The following is a 27,635-nucleotide window of genomic DNA, read 5'->3' as shown; positions in this document are numbered from 1 at the left end:
ATAAAATTTTTATCTCAAGGGAAAATTTTTTGTTAAATATTTTGGCAAATAATAAAATTGGAGCAAATTATATTAAAAGTTTTAAATAAAAAATAAGTTGTACGACTGGATAAGTAAGTGTTAGAGGCGCTAAAAATTTTTTCAGAAGTGTCAACAGTAAGTTTACACATCTGACAAAATCTACAATTTAAACTACTCTATCTGATGAAAAGTCGTATAGGTACGTAAATCCCGTTTGACATCAAACTTTACCTGGCGGCAAATAATAGAAATTATTCGACTGACACGGGATCTAAAAAAATGGCGAAAATTAATTTTTTCGCGGAAGTTTTGAGAAGTGGTCGGCTAATTTTTATTTTGGTTATAATTATTGCGACAAATTATCAAATTTTGTCATAAAGTCTAAATGACAATTTAATAATTTATAATATTTATAATATATGAGATTTATAATATATGAGATAATTTCAGTCTGAAATATAAAACTGTCATCAGACTTTATAGCATATTTAATCTTAGATTTTATCGTAGGAATGCATATGTAAACAGTACCTTAAATATTTAAAACTTTACAGAAAGATAGAATGAGAGAGAGCTAATTATTTTACTCTCTTTAGGAAAATAGGGAATTTGTATCAAAGGCGTTTTAGAATATTGTTCATTCAGAAATTTCAATTCCATATTATTCAAATATCATAAAATGCATACATATTTATTCTCAACTTTTGTTTGCTGTTTTATGCATTAATTATAACAAAGTTAATTATTGATTATGTTATGAAATAAATTATGAAAGTCATTGTGATAGCAGTCAATTGAAGTTAAATACTTATGTCTGTATGTATGTATGTATGTAAAATAGCCAACAGGTGCAGATTTTTCGGAAATCATAAAAATGCTCTCGTTTATAGAAAAATTCTCGAAATAGCCATTAATAATCTTTTTTACCTACTTGACCAAAAGTAATAAATAACTCAGTTTTTCAATGATTACAGTGTGATAGTGTGTTATGTTGTATTATATCATGCTGTGGCCTGTGACATACAAGCAAGGTACTTGTGAACATATGAAGTGAGTGATATAATAATTTAACTATCGCAACACAACAATTTAAATCTAGTTTTTTTTTCTTTCGTATTTGTTATTCTTTTAATAAAAATCTTTATTATAATTTTATTAGAATATTATTGACGTATGCATGTATGAATATACATATTTTTTTTTCAATTGTATTGTATATTTTGTTTATATACAAACATGCATATATAATTTATATTATATCATCAATATCAGAAATTCAGAAACGCTATATTTAATTTTTGTGTATTTTTAAATATACAAGTGTAAGTGTAGCTATATGTATGTAGCTCTGTACAATTTTAACTTTGTTTTTAATTTTTTTCTGGGTTAATGACACATTTATTTTTTTTTTTTATTTATTTGTTATTTTTATTTCTGTTCTGATATTCTAGTTATTTATGAAATGTTTTTCTATGAAAAACTGAAAAGCTGTTTAGTAAATTTTTTTTTTATTATTTTTCTCATTGCAAAAAGAATAATTTTTGTGTGTTCTCATCTTGATTATTATTAGTGTAAGCTTTTATGAGAGAGTGAGTGAAATAAAAAAATTTTTTTCTACGTCAAACATTTTTTATTATTATTAAATATTCTTTTACACATGTGTGCAAAATTACGTACATATGTATGTATGTACGTATTATATAAATTTTCTATGCAAATATTTACGTACATGTATACATATACATATGAATCATTAGATTACTCAAGTGAACTTGTACTTAATTATGAACGCATTGAACTAAAAAAAAAAGCAAATGGCAAAAATTATTTTAAGAAATAGTTTTATTCTTACCAACATATGTATATACATACAAACATGTCTACATATATAATATTATTTATAAGATTATTACGGTACATTGTGCTATAAAAAAGAGCATTTTTAACTTCACTTTTATATTTTACTAGGTACATACCTAGAATATTTCTTTTATATTTAAATTTTTGTTAAAATACGCCATTCTTGACAAAACTGTCCACTTGACGACACATTTAACTTGATAATAGTACAACTGAGGGGTGAAAATTGAATCGTTTTATCACTTGTTTCGTGGTTTGGATCCCACAATACTCTCTATCTTAAAAAAGAGTGAAATATTGAAATGTGTCGATTTGTAATAATTACACAAATACGTACTTAAATGTGGATGGATGTGGGGATTTCTATTTAAGTATGTACATATGTATGCAATATACTCTTTATTGTACTCTTTTAGCACATTTTGACATTGCAAAAACTACTTTTATCTCAGAAAATGTATTACTAGAAAAATATATTGTTGTTGTAAAATCAATTTTTCTACGAAAAAATTAAATTTAATCGTTAATACCTTGACCTACATTGTACATGAATCGTGCTACGTATAGCTTATTGCGTAATTAACGTAAAAATCTATTCTACTTTTCTATTGTACTTTTTACAAAATTGAAAATGTGTCATATTACTAGAAAAATTTATAAAAATTGTGATATTTATTCAAAATTCTGTTGTGTTACATGAATATTAGTAAAATTGTTATGTTTGGTGCGCACTTAAATCACTTTTACTCTTTTATTTTTATACAACTGTCAAAAATATTGTGTTGCTTTTATGTATACCACGTTATTCGTTTTGCTATATTGCGTTTATGAAAATCTCTAATATCATTAACACTCAATCATTGCAGTGTACAAAATCTTTAAATGTATGGATGTTTACATAAAAAGATCATTTTCTCCTCTTCTCCTCCTCTCGCTAAAAATTTTTCTGCTTTTCTATAATTAAATTAGCGCAAAATATTCACTTAGCATCTCATAAAATTTTATGAATAACTACATTTTGCATTACATATGTACATGCATATACACAAGTATGTGTATAAATTAAACGAGAATATTACGAGGTCAATCACGTTTTATGTGAAAAAAAAAGAGAAAAAAGTCAACAATGAAAAACGTCAAATCGCACAAAAACAAAAAAAAAAAAATAATTTTTTCTTCTCAATTTTTTTAATTTAAAAAAAAAATAGCAAAAAAATTCTAAAAATGTTTTATTTTTTTAACAACATTATAAATTAGAAATCAGTGCTGATTTGATTTATGTCATCTAGTTAAATCTAGAAGGATGATGTTTGAAATGAACTACATTTTACTATTCGTGTATTTCGGGCTGCCTAATGCCTGTACGAATAACATGTTCTCAAATATTCAATATCATTTTACTTATGTACATACAAATGTAAAAGGAGAATCACAGAGATCATCAAAAAAAAAGTGGCAGTAGCAACATTATCAACATCACCATCAAAAACCATTTAGAAAAAAACAAGAAAAAAAAATGATATTGAACACATTTTTAAAATAAATTATAGAAGAGGTGTTTATTTTATACGATTGTTTTTTATTTATTCTTAGAATTCATATTGTGTATAAATGAATATAGAAAATTAGGCCAATGATATTTGAATAACTATAAAATAAGAAAAGGCGAAAATAAATGAAAATAGTGATTTTTTTTTAAATAAATAAATTAAATATTAAAATCTTAAAATTAAAATAAAAAATGAAGTGAAAATCCCTATGATCAATGATATCTTCACTAAAAAATTATAAGATATAGGAGGATTTGTGTCAAAGGCAGTGAAGATGTCAAATATTGTTGATGGATTGTGTCTATGATGGGTAACTAAATAAGATAACTGGAAATATTACTAAAACAAATATTATTTGATTAAAGGACGAGGCTAGTTTGAAAATTTTGAATTAAATATAAACTTCTCCATAATATAAAATACATACGCGTGCAAACACCTTGTTAATTACTCCAATTACGAATATGTAATCAAATTTGATACTTAACGCATTTCTAATTTTAATTCTAAAAAAAAATATACGCTTTAATTCAAATTCAAAAATAATGACAGAAAACCCAGACGTTCTTTTTTAACAAATATTTCAATCAAAATTTTCATTTGAACATAACAATTTAATCAAAATCATTATGAGACGTTTTAGATTACTTTGTAAATTACGATATTCATTTTTTATTTGACATTTTGATTTAATATTGTACATATGTATTTCTTTTAAAAGCAAACAAACATAAATTGGTACGCATGTGTGTAATTAAAAATCATTGGATTTGGTTTACATTTTAAACTCTACAGTGCTATAATTTTAATGAACATACATCGTGTTTCTGCATAACTACACGCATATTATTTGGCATTTTAAAAAATGTTTCTTTTTGACATTTTTACTTTAACTTAAAATTTAAAATATGTGTAATAATTTAAAAGAGTCTCTCAAGTTCATACTAGTAAAATATACCCACAAAAATAAAACGTAAAATATTTTTTATATTCATTTTAACCCTAAAGGACGTACACATGTGCCCATAATTGTACGTTTTAGTTTTTAATGTTATATAAGCAGTTCAATTGTCATGCAGTTGACAATTGAATTGTTACAATTTGTTTTAAAAATTTTTGAATCCATGTTTCACATCTTGACATTTACTGAGAACAAAATCACGACATATATGTAAAAATGATACATATACATACGTTCATTCCGCTTGCGAACTTAGTGCCAGTAATTGATGTAAAAGTTGTTATGTAAACCCGCCTGTTTACAAAAGTAAACACGTTGTTTACAAATTTCATTAAAAAAAAAATAACATTAATAAAGAAAGTAAATATACGTCAATATTTACTACTTATTAAATTAGTGAATATTGAAGTATGCATGTGTGTACTTGCATACGGTATGAAAGTCCTTAAGCATTTACATAGATTTCATTACAGATTAAAGTTGTTCAGATATTCCAGGGTTAATAATAGACGAAAAAAAAGCAAAATCACATACATTGAAATGTAATATGAACTGTATGTAGGGTAAATATCAATAAATAAATCTATTGCCGTAACATTTTACTTTACTATTATTATCATATTTTATTTGGCCAATCCGCATAAGCATGTCTGGGATATTATTTATAATTATTATAGCCACATAGGTAATCAACTTATAAATTATAAGCGCCTAATACGTATAAAAAAATTTCTTGCAATAAAGTCAAGAACATTATATGAATTAAAAATTCTGATGGTGTACCATAACGCATTTGCCAGTCAGTTAACTAATATTTCAAAAAGAAAAAAAAATAAAACATTTTGGTTTTTATTTTTAAAATCCTTGTTATTATAAAATTAAAGAAGTTAAAAAGTCAAAGCAAAACAAAATAAAAAAAGTAAGGTGAGTCGCACTGTATGAAAATTGCAAACTTATTAATACACATATAATTTCTAGGTACATACACATAGAACCCATACATATTGGCTTGGCATATATTTGCTCGAAAGATTTTCCAATGATAATCAATGCTGTCGTTTCCACTTTTTAAACTGCAGTAAATCGGTCTCTCAAATTGCAGAAAATTTACTTAAATTACAGTAGGAGTCCTTATTGCAATTTGAATCCTTCCCACATAAGAAAAAACCCAATTTTTTTTTTGTATCTGTAATTTGTTATGTTTGTTAAAATTGTGTAATTTAAATTAAATTTGAAGTAAATCTATTAGAGGTGCAATAGTGCAGTAAACGTTGCCCAAATTTCATAATCTGCTGCAATTACCACATAAACGACAGCACTGATAGTAAGTAATTCACATTTAAGAAATAAAAATAAAGTTACAACACCATTATTGTTAAATAGCAAAAAAAAAAAGAAAAAGAAGCAAGAAAATAAAAAAAGTTTACAATTCTACTCGCTCGTAATTTTAAATGACGTTTTTCAATATTATAACTTGTGTACCATATGCTGGCAATGCTGGCTGGCATATTGGCTACAATAATTTAGTGACTAAATGTAGTGGAACAAAAAAAAAGTAGAGATCACGATTTTTCAGTATTTTTCTTTTTCTACTTTTTTCTCTTTTTTGCTTTAATAATAATGTCAAAAGTTTACAGTGGAAAAATCAAGGTTGGCTATCATATCATATGTATGTAAGTATATATTTTTAATACCTGTACAAAGTAATGTAAAACAAAAAAAAAAAAAAAAATATAGCAAGTAAGTTTACTAACTTATAAATGGAAAAACCAAAAAAATTTTGGGAAATTTTCAATTTCTTCTTAATTTTATTTGACTTATATACAATGAACATTAAGATTTGGAACACATGATTATTTACAATGCGGGGTTTATGATTCATTTGATTTAATTGTTGAAGAGCCATTCATTTATGTATATGATACGCAATTTTAAGAGAATCATAAAAATTAAAATTGAGAAATTTGCTATCAATATATTTGCAAAATATTTTTTAATAAATTCACAATATTCACAAGGTATCAATATATGATTCACAATATACAATATAAATTTGTGCCTGGATAGTTGCAATAATGAAAAATGGAATAAATTTTGGTCGGAGTTTAACAAACATGTTTGAATCAGACATATAATGCTAGCAACATCATTTTAAAACTGAAGTGCATTGACGTTCATTTTTAAAGTTAAATATGATCTATTTCTCAAATATTTGCAAAATAATTTGACCTACATCGGGGGAACATGCCATTGGTGAAACGTTGGTGATTTTAGTCTACCGCTTGATAGAAGAACTAGCTCATTGAACACCTTATTATAAACAGTAACTCTTTTTTATAACTTTCTACCAGTAGAAATTAATTTTTAATTGAAGTTGATTTGATGCAAATTATTATATTGAACGCATGAAAAAGAAGGGGTATATGTGCAAAATTGGGATTCCGCACTTAGTATACTTATATTATATACACAAATATTAAAATTTTATAAGTTCAACTAAAACAAAAATTCTCTTCTATCCTAAAAATATTATTACAATTAAGCAAGGAAATATTTTATAATAAAAATTTCAATTTTTATCTTAATCTACCTAGAGGTTGTGTAACGACTCCCCCCTTCCAAAAAAAAAAGAAGACCTCGAAAAAATTATTATATTTAAAGGAAAATTTGGGTCAAATCACATCTAATATTAAAATTTATTATTTAATAACTTAGAAGAAAAAAAAATAACATAGCAAAATAAAAAAAAGTTTTAATTTAAAGATAAACAAAAAACGTTTCAAATTAAGAGGCGCGCAAATAGACACACACACCGAATTCAAACCCCCGAAAAAAAAATTGGGTCATATTAAAAAATTCTAAATTTTCATTTGTATATACAAAACATAAATTTTAATTAAATAATATTTTGTTTATAAAAAAAAAAACTCTTAAACAATATAAAAAATTTGAAAATAATATTTTAAAGAACGCGGGCTTTTGCTTCGCTTTTGGATATTTGGATTAAATATGCAAATGTATAACAAGTATATAGAAAGAAATCTGTGATTTGCCGCCAACATACCGCATTAATTTTCGTATATCTTGTATTAAATTCAGAAATGTAGAGAATATGCTCATACGTTTCATCTTCATCATGGAAAAATCTACACGAATGGTCCACAAAGTGCCCAATTAGTGCCAGTGATAACCAATTAATTAAATATTAGAGTTCGCCGCGTTAAAATACTGGATAAATGTCTATGGATGCTGGATTTTATTATATAAGGGAAATTTTTCTTTATATTATTTATAAGAACTCAACATTTTTATTATCACATTCAAAAATTGAATATAACACTTTATGTACATACGGTAAATACAATTTTTTTTACATAAATTTCCAATAAAAAAGATAAAAAAAAATTGAAGTACACTATATGTACTTATAAACAATAATGAAGATAAAAAAAATTTTGCGACAATAACGATGGTTAAAGTGACGACAACGACGACAACAAACACAATTAAAGCGACAACAATAATAACAACGCATAAAATTATTATATGGTGGTAATGACATACTAACCTTGTAACATTTTTTTTATTATTAAATTTTTGGAAATAATCTTTTAAAAATATACATATACATAACTACATACATAAATGTACTACGAAGAAAATAATTCAAAATTCGCTTATAATCTTAATTAAATTGCCTACATATCCTCCTATCTGTCAAATAGGATTTTTTTTGTACTAAATATAGGTATATATGTATATGTATATGTATGACTAGGTTAGGCGACACTTACGAGTATATATAATTTCGAATTAATATCGAATATTTCTATAAAAAAACAACTTAAAAAGTGTTCACCTTTAAAAAACATGTCAAAAAAATTATAACCTAAAAAAAAAAATATTTCAAATATTTAATGAGTAAAAATAAAAAAAAAATTCGCATACAAAATTTAAAACTTTTAATTGCGAATATGTATTTGTATTTTAAATATTAAAATTTTGTGGTTGACTTTGAGAACTTTATTGGCCAGGGCGAATAAAAAAACTTTTTTACAAAACAATATTAACATTTTTAGAAATTGTTTTTCGGCCATTCTCTCAGAGCTTCGGTTCTTATACGTTAGAGTTTGCCTCGCGAATAGGCGCTTTAGTTTAATTTAGGGACGCAAACACGAAAAACGAAAGTACACTCATCATTAAAAATGCTAGAACAAAAATGTCGTTTCTATTATACAGTAGGTGGCTATATTGTCAAAATGCATACTATAATATTATGCATTATGTATATTAAATTACAGAGAATGTGGCAACTTTGTTTCGTTACAAAACATCAATACTTCTTTCTCAACAACGATTACCAATTACAAACAAATTTGCTTTCTAATTCAAATTCTCGTACAAATAATTGAATATTATTTTGGAAATAATTAAAATTTGAAGATACAACATTCTCTAATTTAGTGTTAATAACAAATTTTTTATCAGTAAGTCTAACCTGAAAAAGAAAAGTTAAAAAAATCGCAAAATAAAAATTCCTTATCAGGCGAATTCAACAATTCTAATATAATTCGCTTTTTTTTTGCTCAAATTGTAAACATTGAAAAAATTCGCGAAATCTAGCTACCCGAAAACAGCCAAGAAAAAGCAAACAAAAAATGCGAAAAATTTTTGAGATAAAAAACAATTTTTTTTTTATATCTTATCATAGAACAATATAAAAAAAAAATACCCAAAAACAATAAAAAAAGCAAAGGTTTTTTTTTATCAAAACCATTGGGGATCAATGTCACTCTAATCTTACATAAGTTTTTTATTTTCATTATTAACTGCTTTTTATTTAGATACATATATGTACATTAAGAGAAGAAGTCTCTAAGGTAAACCCCGATTCCTCCCCCAAAATAAATATTGAAAAAGCAAAAAAAAAATGCGTGTAACCCTCCGTCTCAACCCTCTCCAATACCCTCCGCTATTTCATAAGAATTTAGAGGTAAGTACCTGTGTAAATGGTATTTTTGCGCTATTTAAAATAAAAAGATAACATTAAAAATCTCACAAATAAAAATCATAAAAATAAAAAGCAAATCAACTAATCTTTTGCGACGATAAAAAAAATTATAAAAAAATGGAATTGAAAAAGGGGTTTAAGTTGCCATTGAACTAAATAAAAAAAAATAACAACCGAAAAAGCATTCGAAAATAATAATAATAATAATTTGGAGAACAAAAACTAGGAAACTAGTTTTGTAGGACACACAAAAATAAATAAAAAAAAAAGTAATAAATTAGAGCACACTACAAACCTTTAAGTAAGTTGGTGACCTAAATTTTTTTACTGTTTTTGTTTTTTATAGTGGTTTTTGAAATAATTAAAGTTAAGTAGTATATTTAAGCAGGCAGACTGATCAGGTAGCAATTAAAAATAATCGTTTAATATTCTCCGAAAAATCAATTAAAGCATTTTACATTCAATTAGAAAGGGGAGGGTAAGAAGAGACGACAGGGGGAACTGATTGAGCTTTTTTGTTTATAAATATTTTAGTACTAAATTTTTGTTTGTCATCTTATACTGCTCTTCAAATCAATTAAAACTAGCAAGGAAGGTAAATAAAAAGAATGCGCTATTAATAGTATTTTAAGTATTTAGAGACGGTTTCTCAATTCTTAACTGAGAATTATTTTTAAATTCACTTCGGTAAATTCGCTCCAGTCTGGACAGTTCTATTTATATATGGATGCGTATTCTATATAAATTTTGACATTTCGCTGCGAAAAATCGCTCTGTTTGTGAAAACAGAAGAAAGAGCAAAAAAATTACAATTAATTTGCAAGCTTCCTGTGTGCGTCATCTACAAAAAAAAAAAGTTCCTACCAAATTTTATTAAAACTTAATATCTTTTTTGATAATAATCCCAGTTTACAACAATTTAATTTAAGAAAAATTTATTTTTAATAAAATGTTTTGTTATGCTCAATTAATTGTAATTTTTTACAGTAATCCAGCCGGACCCGTCAAGTTCTACCACTTCTTCCTTAGTCAAACCTACAAATGTTTTGAGTTTTTGCTCATTTATTTTGATATCCGCTCAAATAACTTTTAATAAGGAGATATTGTTGGCAAGTATAATAAATACATAATTATATTCACAACTGTATATGTATATATATATATATGTATACCTACATTACAAGTTTATTTGATATAGGAACATAAAAAATCCAATTTAATAAAGGCATAATTTATAAGAAAGTCGTACCGTGCTGTATACATACTTTGTTGCAGAGGAGATAAGAAAGAGCCCCAAAAATAATATTTTAAGGAAATGTATAGGTAGGTAAATGATTTTCATCAGGTAAGTATTTTTTTTTGGGACAGGTACAAAATATGGATTTTTGGTTTAACATTCTAATCCTGTAGTTTTAAATAACATGATAAAATTAAAATTTATAGTTATTTTTGGGTTGCTTTTTTTTTGCGTTTTGCTTATTGTGTAAATATTTTAATTCTCTTAATTCCTCTCTCAAACTAAAATTTCCAAAAAGTTAAAATTAACATTGAATTTTGTGTTCTTTTTTAGCATTCTACCTCCAAATTAAAATATTCTTAAAGAAATTTCATTAAATATAACGTTGAAGAGAACGTAAAGTTAATTTGGCCGGCAGCGTCACTAGACACAATTGATAAGTTATTGAAAAATGTATTTTAAAAAATAATTGATGTTTACAACCAATGCATGGATTGGCATAGAAAGTTAATAAGGTCTTTTTTTCAAAAATTATTCTATGTAAAATTACGATATTGACTGATGATAACGTTTAAATGCTTCATTTTACAAAAATTTTTTCAACTTGTGCCCTAATATTTCTTAACAGAATTGCAGGAGCCACACAATTTACTACACAATTGTAGTAAAATAAGTATATTATTTTTGGATTCTGCCCAACTATATACGATTGTTGAATTTTTTAATATGCATGGCTTCGTCATATTCACATTATTTAACAACTCTATTTTGTTTTTTTTTATTAATTTTAATTTAAAATAAGAAATGACATCTGTCATTCAATTAAAATCGGATATATTGAGCGGCAAATATTTAATTTTCTCAAAATCTGCAATATTGTCGATTTTACATTGCTGCAGCTGTCTATATGCAACTGAATTGAAATCAGTTTAATATATTTTGACATTTCATTAATAATAAAATAATAATATTTTGACATTTCATGTAACTGAATCCCTATAGCTGTGTTGTAGCAATAATTTGAACAGCTTATTATTATATTATGTTCGGACATAATGTGGATTGACACATTGTTTGCATAACAAATATTGAGTAATAAAATTTCAAAATTTTATTTTATTTTATACAATATTGTTTTTTTTTTTGTATAAGATCACATTATTTATGTTATTATTGTTAAAATACCTTACCTGATGATATTGAATTAGCTGAATTACTTCTTTGCTGATATTTAATATCATGATTTAAATTTGTTTGCATTGATGGTAATGGTATTATTGTTGTTTGTGATGGTATTTGTGTACAACCATTAACTGATGTTATAACACTATGTTGATGATTTGTATATTGTGTATCATCATATAACCATAAATCTTGTCCATTATATTCTGGTGAACCACCTAATGATGCCGGTGACATTGTCATTGCTGATGGCATTAATGTTGATGATGATGTTACTTCTGATGATGATTCCTCAAACATACGTAATGTAAAACCACCGTTATTTGACCAACGTCTTTTCATCATTTTTCAGAAAAAAAAATTCTTATATAAAAACAAAAAATGAATTCTTTGTTGTTTTCTTTTTTTTTTTTAATTTTATATAAAATGGAATTTTTGAATTTTTTTTTTAATTTCAAAAAAAATTTTGTTCTCTTTTATTTTAATTTTTTCTGTTTTTTTGTATATTTGGTATAAAACAGTGGTGAGATGATAAAGAACGAAGATATTTTCTCTTCCTCTCTCTTTATTTCTCTTTCTTTCTTATTTGTTATTATAGGTGTGTAAAAAAAAATTTTAATTTTCGTTAATTTTTGTTTGTTTTGTGCGTTTTCTTTTTTAAATTTTAATTATTTTTTTTTTGTTTTGATTTATAAATATTATACAAGAATTTTGTGTAGAAAATATATATGTATATACATATAATAATAAAAATAAAATAATAAAAAAAAATTAATATTAATTATAGAATTTTTTCTTTTTTAAAAACTTAACGAAATTTTAACGAAGAAATTTTTTTTTTCCTTTTTTGGTTTCATTTATAACTTTCAATATTTTTTTTACGTTGTTTGTAGATGGCGCTTTGATAGCGCATTTTGTATTATTTTAATTTTTTGTTTCGTCAGGTTTTTTCTTAATTTTTTTATTATTTACTTTTCTTTGCTTTTGTTTTTTTGTAAAAAAAGAAATAATTTTTTATCACAATTTTTTAATTTTTTATACTGTTAAAAAAATAATAACAAAAATTTTTAATTTTTCTTGATTTTCATTATATTTATAATAAATTAAAAGTAAAAAAAAATTTTAAAACAACGAACGAACGGCGATTAATTTCGAATTTCGATGTTTTATTTTTTGGTTTCCTTTTTCTCAATAAAAATCTTCAATATTTTTATTTTATTTTTATGTTTTTTTTTTCTTTATTATTGTTATTAATAAATTCTGATTCTGTCAATTAAATGAGATAACTGTAAATAAATGATTTTTTAAAAAAAGAAAAACAACAAAAATTTAAATTAATTTTAATTTCATAATTATTTTAAATATGTAGATTATTTTTATTAGAGATTAATCATTCCAAAAATTGACCTCGAAATTTCGAATAAAGTTTATTGCACTTTCGGTTTTTTTTTCGTTTTAGTTTTTTGTCCTGCTTACTCTTGTTTTTATATGTTTGTATATGTGCGATTGTTGTTGTTTTTTTTTAATTAACAATCAAAAAAATCCCAATAAACAGAAAAAAAAATCAAATTAATATAGAAAAAAAAATTTCCGCAAAAAATCATTTTCGCCCCTAATACAACGGTGTTGTTACAGTTAAAATACTAGTGAAGTATAACAGTTAAAGAATTTTTTTATAAATATATTTTTAATATTAAAAAAAAAGTATACATATATATACATACAATATGTATATGTATGTTTTGTGAGTGAAAATGAGAGGGATTTGAAAAAAAAAAAAAAATAAAAAAAATAAATAAATAAAAAAATAGCAATAAGCAAATACAATGAGTTGAGTATAACAGAAAAGGAAAAAAAAATGAGCAACATTTTTACAGTAAATCCTTATCAGTAAATGCACTTATCATTATCAGTAATATAATAATATTAATATAAATATACATACATTTGTATGTCCATGAATACATTGTATAAATACAAATATAATACAAATGCTGTTATTGTATGTTGTATATAAGCATGTTGTAAATACTATGTAGTATGGTGTTTATCTACGAATATAGAAAACATTATAGTCTCCCAATTTAAATTCTAAAATAAAACAGTAACGAAAATATAGTAACAAAATTAGTGTTACCGTTGCAATATCTATAAATTTAAAATTTCTTTTAGTAGCAGAAATTAAAAAATCACTGATTTTATACAAAAGAAAATGGTTAAGTATGATTGAGCAGATTGTGTTTTTTTTTGCAAAGCAATTATTTTTCCACTTACTAAGTAAGTAATCTTCAGCGCTTGATTACTACAAAAATTGTTCCAAGAATTCTAGATTCTACTCAAAACCAAATGAATTTTTAGACGAATCTCAAATCGGATGATTGAAGTTAAGTGTGGGTGACTCTTTAAGTTATGTTTTAGAAAAGCTGTACAAGAACAATAAAAATTAAATGCTACAGATAAAGAAGCCGAAATAGAACAGTTAAAATTGTATGCTATAGATATAGATTCCTGTTAGTATTTAAATTTAATTCAAAAGTAAAATTTTCAAATCTTCATTAAAATTATAAACCAGTATTGCACTACTTGTTGAAAATTCAATATTGAAAATCGATCACATAGTTGCTCTTTTAACCGCATATTTTAAATTTTCAAGAGAAAATGCAGTGGTACCGTTTAGTATCACAGAACAATTACAACCGTAACGGTAACTCTTATTCATCCTAATCTTTGAATATTGTGCAAATGTTGTATTTTATTTTACGTACTAATTTATAAAGTCAACACACAATTCATATTATTGTATAAATAAGTACATGTATGTAAGTTTGTGTGCAGATTTATATTGTAATTATATGGTAATGAATTTCAATGGTATTATAAATATGGTGATAATTTACTTTCTGTGTTAAGCTATCATTTCTGTATTAAAATTTTATTTTGTTTTTTTTTTTTTTCTACAAAAAAAAATAAAAATAAAAAAACGCATTCATATCTTATCAGAATTGTCCTTGATTTGAATGAATTTTGCTTTCTTCTCTACTTCACACTGTTTTACTTGTTATTTTTTTATTCTGTTTTTTTTCAAAGCTTTTAATTCATTCTTAAATTTTAGTTTCCTAATTAATATGTTTTCAAAAATTTAATTTATTTCAATCATGTTTCATTCTGTTTTTTTTGAACAAATTTCTAGTTTTTCTGTCAAATTTCTAGTATTTCTGTCAAAAATTCTGTTGTTTTATAAAAAAAAGGCAATAAAATTAAAAATAATTTCAGGTAAAATTTACACTACATATTATTTAATTTTAAGCGTTATTTACCAAACTTTGAATTTTTAGGTTTAATTCTAAGTTTCTTAAGGTTAACCAATTTGAAAAATTTATTCATACCCTTCATTCACAATAAATTCATAATACAAAGCCTAATAAAACACAATACACAATAAGAAAAAATATTTTCAATACTATTAATTAAGGGAAAGTTGGTTTATTTTCCAGTTTCATAATTTTTCGTTAAGTTTTATTTTTATTTTTCACCACGAATTCATACAACGTACCCATGTTTACAATAATATTTAACGAATAATTTAACGAAACTTTTAACGAAACTCCTTTCGGGACGGAATTTTTCAACGAAATTTTTAAAATGAATTCGTCTTCTACTTATGTATGCGTAGGCACACCAAAAATAGTTAAGTGAACGATATTGTAATCTTTTTCATTATTGTTTTTTTTCTTTCAAACAAATTTTTTTATCACATATTTTAAATTAAATGTCACAAATTTAAAATGCAAATATGTAATTGAATTTAATAATTACTTTTACTTTCTGCTCTTTTTTTTTTTAATTTTAAACAACAGGATATTCAACTCTAATATTATGCATCATAATTTTATTTCTATTGTTTGCTATCATAAAAATTAAAAATAAAAACTAAAAAAAATGCTTTTTTTTTTTTTAAATAAAAACACATAAGAAAAAATAAAATGAGCGAACATTTTAAATACACATATATGTGCACATACGTACATATGTGTACTCATTTACGTCTCTGTTTCACGTAATATAGAAAGTGAATTTCATCTAAAAATTTCATTTGCAATTGAAAGAGAAAGTGAATCGAAAACTAAATATATAAACAATATTTTTAATTCATTTTATATAAGTAATGCATAAAATAATTAACAATTATAAAAAAAAAAACAGAAAATAAAATCAGATAGAAAGTGAATTTTATAAAAAAAATAAAAATAAAAAAGAGAATAAAAATAAAAACATATGTGAAATGTGTGAGTACAGTAAAACCCCTATAATACGAAGTCTTGCAAGACAAGATTACGTAAGCTCTACTTTACGATACAAACGGTTTTAAAGTACTTTGCACCTTTAACAAATTTTTTTTTTGTATTTTTGGAAACTTAACATGAAATCTCTCCAAACTGTAATTCTCCTTGACATGTAAAAATTGTCACGTCATTTCTGATGACATTTACCTTTATAACTACTAAATTCATGTCCTTTTCAATACGAAATTTTCGGAAATTTTCGGAAACTCATTTTCCGACTGTATACATATGTATATGTTTCTAAGTATGCATTTGCAAAACAAACATATACAAATAGAAATTATATATTTTACTGTAATTTAAAAATTTTTTTTTTGAATTCTAATAACGATTTGAGGTGTCGAACAGGGAATTATTAGAAAGAAACGAATTAAAATTTTATAATGAAGTATTTTTTGAAAATCTTGATCAATGAAATTACAATCAAATTAACTTTAATAGAAAAAATGTAATGTCACCAATTACGTTCATGCAACATTATGTACATACATATACACGGCGTCATTACTAATGAAATGCATGTACAAGTGCTTACACAAACTTAAATAACACGGAGTACGATATTCTCAATTGCATTTGCATTTAATATTTTTTTTTTTGACGTAACCAAACACTATCAATACCAGAATCATTCTTTTCCTTCCTGTAATTCTTAATTACTGATTACATTCTGACATATCTACACTGACAGCAGAAACGACTTTAATTACACTTACTACAAAAAAAAAACAAATAAACACAAGCAATCAAACATTGAATTACGATCTGCTGCTGTTAAACATTACATCGTACTTACTTAATTATACACATGTGTACAGACATATGTATGTGCTCTTTTTTCCTTATTTCACCCATAATTTTTTTTTTCGAACAAAATTGCGTTTATTATCAAACTGTTTATTTTTTCTTTCTTTCTTATTCTATCTTATTTTTGTTCTATTCTGTTTCGTTATTTTTGTTTTTCTTTATTTTTTTTTGTCAACACAATATAAAAATTGCGCTAGCTCTCTGCTGTTATCTTTCAAGGTAAAGCAATGACTTTTTGATGTTGTTCAAATGTGGTGTGCTTTTTTTAATTCATTTTTTTTTATTTTGATTTCGTTCGTTTTTTTTTTCTATTCTACCAAAAATTTGCATATGTATTTGTTAGGACAACACTAAAAAGGTTAGACAAAACGAAAACAAAAAAAAATTTATTGCCAAAACGCATTTAAAACTTGAAGAAAAGAACAACAATAAAAAAAAAGAAAAATATTAGAGCAAAAAAAAGTTTTTTTTATCAGTCAAAAAAGTTTATGTGATTTGAAAGAGCGAAAGAAAGAGAAAATCACGAAGTCAGCAAATGAATATTTCAAAATTTAAGCCAGAAAGAGATGACAATAAACAAATCAGTAGAAAAAAAATAAAAAATTTTAAATTAAATCGAAATCGAAATTTTTATTTTTTTTTTTCGTTTTTAAGAATTTTTTTAAAAATTCCATTCCAAATTCAATTCCGAAACAAAAAAAAAAAAACAAAAAAAAATTTTTTCTCGTCATTTTTTGTTTTTGTATTTTATTTTGGTTCTTTGGCTCCCAAAAATAAGAAAAAAAAACGAAAAAGAAGTATTAAGAAGACGACACGTCATTTTTAATGTCAAACCCACTCACTTACTCTTTCACTCATTTTTAAAGATGTCTACATATGTACATATGTATGTTAGTATGTACATTAATTTTAATATGTAAATTAAATCAATAAAAATCAAATCAGCATAAAATAAAACATACAAATAAAGGAATACATTATAAAACAAGTATACATACCTACATATGTACATATGTATGTACATATCTGAATGTGGTAAGAATAGCAACATAAACGTTCATGCATAGAAATTAATTTACGCATTCGACAACATTTTTGATCTTTTTTTAAACAGTTAAAAACATATGTTTGTATATACATACGTATGGAAATACTTGCATACTTAAAGCACCCCCCCCCCCCCCCCCCCCCACCCCTTCATTGCTAGTTGAGTAACAGGAGATCTCAATGCATGTAAGTATGTGTAATTTCATTTTTTTCTTCATATATTATCGTCAACTTTTTTCATCGGTTTACATATTCAATGACAGGATCCTTGCATGCAGGGATAACAAACATCAAGGAGAGCGATATCTTGTTACTTAGTCCAAATTTTCTTTGCATTTTAACAATCGCAATAAATTTTTACATTCATCTATTACAGATTCTCCCAAAATCGTGCCATTATCTATAAAATTTCGCCAGGTTTGCACAAAATACAAAACTGTGGGCAATTTAATAACTTTGCAATAACATTTCATCATCCTTTCTTATAAGTATACCATACACACATACGTAACATAACATGTTTAATTTTATACATACATACATACATATGTATATACGGATGCTATGGCCTATGCATATAATGTGTGTAATACTACGGTACAGTCAATAAATAATATTTTATGATAATTTTATCTCATATTTTAATATTCTAAAAAATTAAATACATTGCCAACATATGTGCTCATACAATTGTATATAATGTATATATGCACGTACATATAAAAAAAATTAAATGTTTAAATTAAAAATTATTATACTTTCTTAAAAAAAAAAGTGTTTAGAAATTTGGATGATAATAAAAATCAGAAGTTATACAAATTACAATAATTTAGAATAATTTTGTTAACAAACAAATTGAATGAACAATGAGTTTATTTCGAACATTGTATGAACGTATACGTGGGAGCTAAAAATTTGTAAAATTTAAAAAATGGTCTTCAAAAATAAGTCAATCCACATTGTATTAATAAAAAGTAGATTAATATTTTGTATATATATATATATATATGTATATACACATATTTAAATTTTATACATATGTGTTCGAACATATGTTAGATTATTGTTGAATTTACTTGCTTCTAATATTTATAATACATAATAGAAAAACAAAAAATTCTTATCACTAATCACAGTAACCATTGCTCGTGGCTAAATTTTATTGCAAAATTATCACTTAATAAGTGGTAATTAACGAGGTGGTTACTTGGTGAATAGCTGAATAGAGTAATAAACATATACATAATATGTACTTGTGTATAAACATAATATTATGTATGTATTATGTATATTTACTTATGAGTATAATCATGTACATTGTGTGATGAACTTAAGAAAAGTTCGTTTTAAATATCAAAAAAAAATTATTATTATTGTATGTGATAGTAGAATAGGTTAATGAACAAAACAAATCATCATACATCATCATACAACAATAATTAACAATATTTATTATTAAAAATGAGCGCACTCTAGTGATTTAACAGGAGCTAAACATACAAAAATAAGATTTGTTCAAATGTTTGAATTAGAATTTAGAATATTCATATTTAAATGTATGCTTTTAAGGCGGTCATACATCATACATTTTTTTTGTAATCTCATTTTGTCGTGTACTAATATTGTAATTATTATTTTTTATTATTTTAGTTAAAAACTTTCATGTTAGAAGATGGCAGCCAACTCTCTGCGGAAAATTATAATTTAATTTTGTTGAGTTTATTTACAACTCACATAAATGGTCCGTACTGTTTATGTATTTGCAATATCACGTTTTAAACAATTTATATCAAACATACTAAATTAAAATCATAATTATTTATGCTAAATTTTAATCGAAAACTAAAAAGTGTTATATGCAAGGGTTTTTAAGAATTAATGTGAATTTTATTTAAAATTTGTAGTGGCATTATCGCCACAATTTTGAATGCATTCGAATTAATATTCATCTACAGTAAATCTCAATCATTGTTTTTGATACTAAGTTCATATTTAAATGCTCATACAAGCTCGTTGTAAGAATAGTAAAAATTATATTTTATATTCTAGATTGAAGAGATTTAATAGAACTGTTAAAATCATTATAACATTTTCGTATCTATTAATATTAAGCCCTCATTTTAAAATAAAAATTCGATTTTTAACAAAATTAAAGACCAATTTTCAATTTTTGAATTACCTGCTACATTAGACTTATATCACACCATGTGCTTTATTCTTACAATTTTTTTTTTTTGGAAATTAAATATTAAATTTCAAAACTATTTTTTGTAGGTGTAGGTGCAAACATAACTTACGCGTATATATACATATCTGTACATACAATAATATTTAATCAAAACTTGTTTGAAAACTAGAAATTCTAATTTTTCTTTAAGAAAAAGTTAACAAAGGTTAATGAATACATTAAAAAAAATAAAACAAAATTAATTTAACCTGAAAACGATTACACAAAATTTTATTTATTTAAGTTATTTACTTTCAAATACTTAAAATTAGAATTTCAAATATTTAAAAAAAAAAAAACAAATTAAACTTGTTTTGTTGCTGACATTAAAATAAAAATGTTGCTGGAATTTATTTTTTCTTCTCTTGTATATAGACACAATACCTAACTACATTCATTCAAACATACATTCATACAATTGTTGCCATTTTTTTTACTCCTATTTCTACATATTTAATTTGTCTATGGTAAAATTTTTGTTTTTTTGAAAAATATTGTTAAAATTAAATAAAACTGGATTTAATATAAAAAATTTTCCAAAAATAAATTCCAAAAAAAATATTTAATTTATGCGAACGCCTTATTTCAAACATACAGACATACACATTAACGCGTTCCTATAAAATGTTTATAAGTATGTTATAATGTGTGTAGTAATTCTAGTTGGTAACAATATTAATAACTTGAATATGTTTAATAACTTATTTTGGCACGTGATTAATTATGTATTTTAAAAAAAAAGCAAGTATGTAGATTAATAAAAAATCCAATTTCAGAATTTGATGAGTCAAAATTTTGTATAAATATTAAATTACATATACATAACTGTGTATGTCTTTATAATTGATTTTCATGTTGCCATATTAATTTTGAATTTTGACACCAAAAATATTGCTAAATAAAAGTTATATATTTTTACATTTTATGTCAACATAAAAGGGTCAGACAAGTAGGACGCCTTCCAAAAATAAGATTTTAATGTCAACTTTAATTTTTTGAATTTTTGTAAAATTTCAATATTATTTGTCAAAATAAAATCAAATCCAAGTCAAGTCAATAAATTTTTGAAGTATAAATTGTTAAGAATACGGTCTGGAGGAACAAAATTGACATTTTGTAGAGGTGTCTTTTTTGCTGCTTAACAAAATTTAAAACAAAAGTAAATTTTGACTTTAGCAAATAAATTTGTTTACTAAAATTCTTATTGAAAAGTAGAAATGTCAGTTTGATGTCAAACAGTTTTGCATTTTGGTAGACGCTCGTTTTAACACAGAATTGAAAAAAAAATTAAAATTTATAAAAATGTGTTCAAAATTATTTTTCAAATTTAATAAATTTTGTGTGTCACTTTAATTATAAATCACTTGAACTTGGTATGTACATTAAAACTGTTATACTGTATTAAATTTAAAATGACAGTAAATTAGAATTTTAATTCATTACATATAAATTAATGTTAAGGTGACTTTTAATTACAAAATTTAAGTTAAGAGCCAAAGAAATAAAACAGACATTTTAATTTTCTTTTTTTTTTGAATGCTAATTTTTGAATATCAACAAATACGAACACAAAATATTGAGAAAAAACATTACAAACACATTAATAAAACTTTCAAGAATTATTTTATGCATGCAAGTAACATTTTGTTGTCAAATTAAAAAAGAAGAACAAGCTCCCTCCCTTCCTTCCTGGTTCCTTCTTTGCACCCACAAGTAAACATTTTTTGACTCTTTTCATCCAAAAATGGTTTTCTATCTTCCTTTTATTAATTTAGTAACTTAATAAGTAATATTTTGTTTTTACCCTTTTTTTTATACATTAAAATATAAGTATGTAAATCACATGGAAAAATAAAAATTGAAATTTGTGTTTTGAATATCAAATATAATGTAATTAATTTATATAATGTATACTGTATACATATACATATACAGTTTAAAACTACATTATTGGAACTGTTATAAATTTACTATGGTATCGGTCTTCTCGTAAGGAAAATAAGTAAGTAAGTAGGAAAGTTTACTGTAGCAGTTTTATGAAGGCAATTAATTTCTTTTAATTTAATACAATGAATTGGAAAAACTGGATGGCATTCTCATAGTATTTTACTAGTTAAAAAGGAAAATTCACCGACTGTTTTCCATGTGTTCATACTATTTTCAAAATTTATTTATCTCATTTTTTTGCCAATAAATATGTCGTGCGATAAATTCTTTAACTCTGTTTTATTTATTTCATTGCAATTAAAATTGGAGCAAATCACATTTAAAAGAATGGCAACGCCGTTAATTTTCTAAAGAGTTGTTCTTTCCTTGTTTATGATGGGGTTTTGAGAGAGAAATCACGACAATAATTTCTTAATCAAACAAAAATGATTCAAAAACACAATCTTATTCAACCTTGTCCAATAATTTTGTTGGATTTCTTAGTTGTATCAACACAACCATACTCATTAAACATGCCTTGCGGAACTGTACTGTAAGTTTATATGAATTATAATATGTAAAGAGACTGTTTAATGGAGATACCAGAGACTAAAAACAATAAATTAAATTAAAATCAGGTACATATAAATATGCAAACTTTTGGACTCAGGAAACTACTCGCTGTGAAATTTAAAAAGAGAAAATTCAAAAAACAAAAATGTAAATTGTATATAACAAATAGAAATAAAAAAATAATAATGTACTTGTGTGTGTGTACAAGTAGAAGAATAGTCTGCCCATTTTCATTTAATTTAATGTAGTGTTAATTCATGAGAGTTAATTTTCTATCTAAAATGCAGTAAATTTACTATTATATAAGAAAATTCTTTTAAAAAGGAAAATGTAGTATATCTACTTTACATCATTTTTTATACTACAGCATTTACACTTCAACAAAAACGGGAGAACAAAATTCAAGGACGTTTACACAACCAATTTTTATTAAATTTTCACTAGATTTAGATGTGTAAACATTGCCATTCAAGTTGAAACAATACAAGAATAATATAGATATAGGAGAATTCGTTTTATGATAATTCCGATGGTTGCTCAGAAATATAATATAGTAAAATTACTGTATTCAATCAAAAAATTTTCAATATAAGTGGAATCTCTCAGTTTCCCCCATTTTTAACATACCCGTTTTAGTCATGTGATACACGCACACACACAAATTATGGGATGACTACCTTATACCTTTTTCTGCACGCATTTTCATGAATGAAATGCAAATTAATTTTTTCTTTTCAAATTTAAAATTATATGATTGACATTTTAAAATACACACTGGGGCTTACTTACTTGCTTACCGTTTGGGTTTCAAAACAAAAAAAAAAAAAAAAACAAAATTATTTTTAAGGAATTTGCAATGGCAAAATTATTCTCTATTACTTTTTAATTTAAATAACAAAATTAGAATTCAATTCAACGTGCTTTTACGAAAGAAAGAAAAGAAAAATAAAAACAAAAATAAAATTCGAATCGCGCTTCTCTAATGCTTTTTTTTCACGGGCGTGTTTATTTTATATAATTAATTTTTTCTTTATTTATTTTATTAAAAAAAATCGAATAAAATATTTTTAGGAACGTTCATTTTGTTTTCATTAATCTTTTTTTTTTTGACTTCTTTTTTTATTGTTGTCTTTAAGTTGCTAACTTGAGTTTTTTGTTGTTGTTTTTTTTTTTCTGTCATTATTTATTATGTATATGGTATAACAAAAAATTATATAATTTTGCGTAGTTATTTAAATATTCCACATAAATGAATTTGTGCTTATTAAGGTAACGAACGACTCGTAATTAATCAGTTAAAATATTAATAGAAATTGACAGGTAATAAATATTAAAATAAGTAGTTATAATAAGTATATTTTACATATGTTGGGTCATAAATGGGACAGGACATGAAAAAATATATACATTTATGTATATACATATATATACATTATGCTCACGGATTTTTAAAATAATTTTGGGAGCACAGTGAAATCCACTAAAAATCACTTCGGGCAACATCAAAATTCATTTATTTTTAAATATAAGTGTCAGTCATGGTGAAAAAATCTGTTCATACATACATTGTTTAATTTGTATTTGTAATAGGACAATGGCAACTCTTTTAATTTGACAACTCGCTCTCAACATGTTTAACAACTTAAATTATGGTTTCTCGATTACAGAATAAAAGTGAATAATTCCAATATTTGAAGTTATCGTGTATTTATTCATTGTAATTCATACAGAAACTAGTTAATTAAACAATTCTCTTTTATTTTCACGACAGTGTGAAATTAAACGGGTTTTAATTTATGGTAACTGGTTCGTACCATAACCAAACTTTTCACCCCTTTCCAATTTTAACTGAACTCTTTTGTATAATTATAATGAAGAGATGATAAAATTTTATGTCACTTCAAAATTATAAGTTGGAACGTAAATTACTCTAGGTAAGATCTTCCTAAGTACTTCTGTAATTTATATGACATAAAACCTAACAGGTAATATGAAATCAAATGCTAATTAAAAAACAATAAAATTATAAACAATAAATTATTAAATTGTAATTTTTGGTTAGTAAATAAATTACATATGTACGTACATACATATTAACATATTTCACATTTTTGACATTGAATATTTTGTACAATAATAAACAATAAACAAGTACCTCATAATATTATCTACACATAAACGTACATTCTTACATAATCACATAATATTATAGCAATAGCATGGCATAAATTGTGCGTACAAGTGAAAGTGTATAATGTGAAATATTATACTTAATTATTTATGTTTGTATGTATACAAAAATCAAATAAATAAAATCAAATGAAATGAAAAAAATTAAATAATTTTTTTTAAAATTTCCATTAAAAAAAAATTTCTTTAATTTTGTTTCCCTCCATTACATTGTTTGATTTGAGATCATCCAGCAGCACAAGCCTCCCTATTACTTTAAATTTTTTTCCATTTAAAAATTTAATTTTTATTATTTTCTTTTCTATTTTTTGCTACTTACTTATTTTTATTTAATCGGAAAATTTTAATTTCCGCTACTAAAAAATCATCGTAAGAAAAAATTCAATGTTAAATTCTTTTAAATATAAAATAAACATGAGGATGTGAGTATGTACATACCTACACTCATATACCTACAGAAATAGACTCCCATAGAACTAAAATACTAGAAGTAGGTTCTTGTAATAACAACGTCTTTTTGCAAAAAATTGCCAAATTAAAAAAAAACAACAAGCAATTGTACTAAAGTAATAAATTATTTCTAACAGAATTTTGTGACAGAACTTTAGTGAAGCGACTATACAAACTAAAGTTGGAATGCTTTACGTAGTACAGTGGTAACAGAAACGCGTCACTACCATATTCATTTTTAACTCAGAACGGCAAACATGAACTTAGCTATTTTTATATTTAATTGTCCAAATCCATGTAAATATTGTATGTATGTATATTTATGCATTTGAAACACACATACACATACATATGTATGTATGTACATTATTTGCAAAAAATTTGTGTATAATTTTCCGAAAAGAACATTTAAAAAAAAAAAGAAAGGAAAGTTTGTCAACGTAAAAGAAAATTCTTGTACACCTGTCCCATTTAAAACGCTAATTTTTATTTTAAAATTTAAAAAAAAAAATAGTTTCTATTGCCAGTGTTTCCTCACCTGTGTTTGTTTTTGCCAAAAAACTTTTTGCTAATAAAAATAAAAAAGAATGACAAAACAGAAAGCGCACGACAAAACAAAAAATTTAAGCGTTTATTTAGTCTAAAGTTTTTCTATTTAAGTGGATAATAAAAATTAAAAGAAAGCAAAATTGCAAAAAAGAAAAAGAAAAAAAACAAAACTCAAATTCCGTTTTATTTATTTTTTTTTTTTGAAAACAAGAAGAGCAAGAAGGAAAAACTACTAATATAAAAAAAAGAAACAGAGAAAAACAGAGAAAAAGTGTAAGAAAAACAACACTGGCCTAAAAGCAAAATAGGAAAGAATCGATTTTTTTAGGTCATGACCTTTTTTTTTTATGTTCATTTTTTGTTTTTATTTTTTATTTATGTTTTCCTTTCCATTAAATCCGATTTTTCTTTTTTTTAACATTATTTTTCAGTTTTTTTTACTGCTTTTTACTTCTTCTTGTTTTTATGCCTGTGCCTGCTTTTCCTCTCTCTCTCTTTCTAAATCAAAAAAAAAAGAAAAAACTAAAGTAAAAACAGAAAGAAAAAGCATCACGTCGGCGATTAAATTATTTTTTCTTTCTTTTTTCTTTCCTTCGTTTTACTTGTTTTCCCTTCGCAGTGTTGTCGTGTCCACTAAAGGAATGAAGGAAAAGGAATGAAAGAAAAAGTAACAAGAAAAAGGCAATAAAAATAGTAAACAAAAGTCACAGGAACGTTTTTTTTTTATTGGAATTTGTAATTCGCGAAAAAAGCATATTGTATTTCTTGTACGTACATTCATAGAAACTTTTTAACATTTTTTAATATTTGTTTTTGGAATGTTAGCTAAAATTGTGTATTCTATTTGTTTTGAAATTCGAAATTTCAGGTAATTTTATGAAATTAATCCGTTAATATCCTGACAATAGTTAACAATAAATTGTGTGTAAAGAAAAGGTTAATATTAGACAATAATTAAATACAGTCGCATTTGTGAACGATGCGAAATCTATCAAAAATTAAATTTAAATATTTATGAATTATACAAACATATGTACGTATAATATCTGCCATTCATGCATACACAGACCTATCTTTTCCATTTTTGATGTAAGATAATTTTAAAAAATTAAAATTTTTAAAACAAGTAAGGTATGCAAGTACGTTTGGCAATACTACAAATACCTTTGACAGTCTCTGACATTTTATCAAGAATCAGTCAGTGTCGATTCATTTGTAACAAAACCATTCACAAATTACATATAACATTAAAATACATATGAATGACACAATATATACAAACTCATGTATAATAGTTGTATTACTTAACATACATACATATGTACATATAAACATATATTTTTATGCAAATTACATTAATAAAAATAAATTCTACAAAAAAAATATCTTTTTAATGGAGAGTTTTTTATTTCGATATGTAAAATTATTGTTATGTTTTTTTTCTCTCCAAATAACTTTTTTTTTTACGATTTTTCACAAAAATAAAAAAAAAAAAAATTTATACGATTTTTTAATTTTGTTATAGAGCAATTTTGTTTTTATTTGTTCGTTTGTGTGTATTTCTTGCGTTAACAAAATGTTGACAGCCGATGGGTTTAATGATGGTGCCATCAAATATAAAATGTTGTTGTTTCTTCTCATTATATAAGAAAGTGTAGTGCTCTGAATAATTTTATTTTATTATAATTTTTGCAAATTCAT

General features: G+C 24.3%; 1 protein-coding gene across 2 annotated transcripts in view; it reads right to left on the bottom strand.

Annotated features, from left to right (window-relative positions):
• The window catches only part of LOC129619293 (ecdysone receptor-like), a 52,262-nt gene extending 39,991 nt beyond the window's left edge, over window positions 1-12,271 (bottom strand). For both annotated transcript variants that reach the window (XM_055534476.1, XM_055534475.1), the window contains exon 1: window positions 11,831-12,271. In XM_055534476.1, the coding sequence (XP_055390451.1) occupies window positions 11,831-12,167 (337 nt within the window). In that variant the 5' untranslated portion in view covers window positions 12,168-12,271. The remainder of the gene's footprint in view (window positions 1-11,830) is intronic.
• Between the last annotated feature and the right edge of the window lie 15,364 nt (window positions 12,272-27,635).

The sequence above is a fragment of the Condylostylus longicornis genome, unplaced genomic scaffold, assembly GCF_029603195.1.
Source record: "Condylostylus longicornis isolate FDR11 unplaced genomic scaffold, ASM2960319v2 ptg000011l, whole genome shotgun sequence".
In the NCBI taxonomy this organism is placed as follows: Eukaryota; Metazoa; Arthropoda; class Insecta; order Diptera; family Dolichopodidae; genus Condylostylus; species Condylostylus longicornis.
This window is presented reverse-complemented; position numbering and strand designations above follow the sequence as displayed.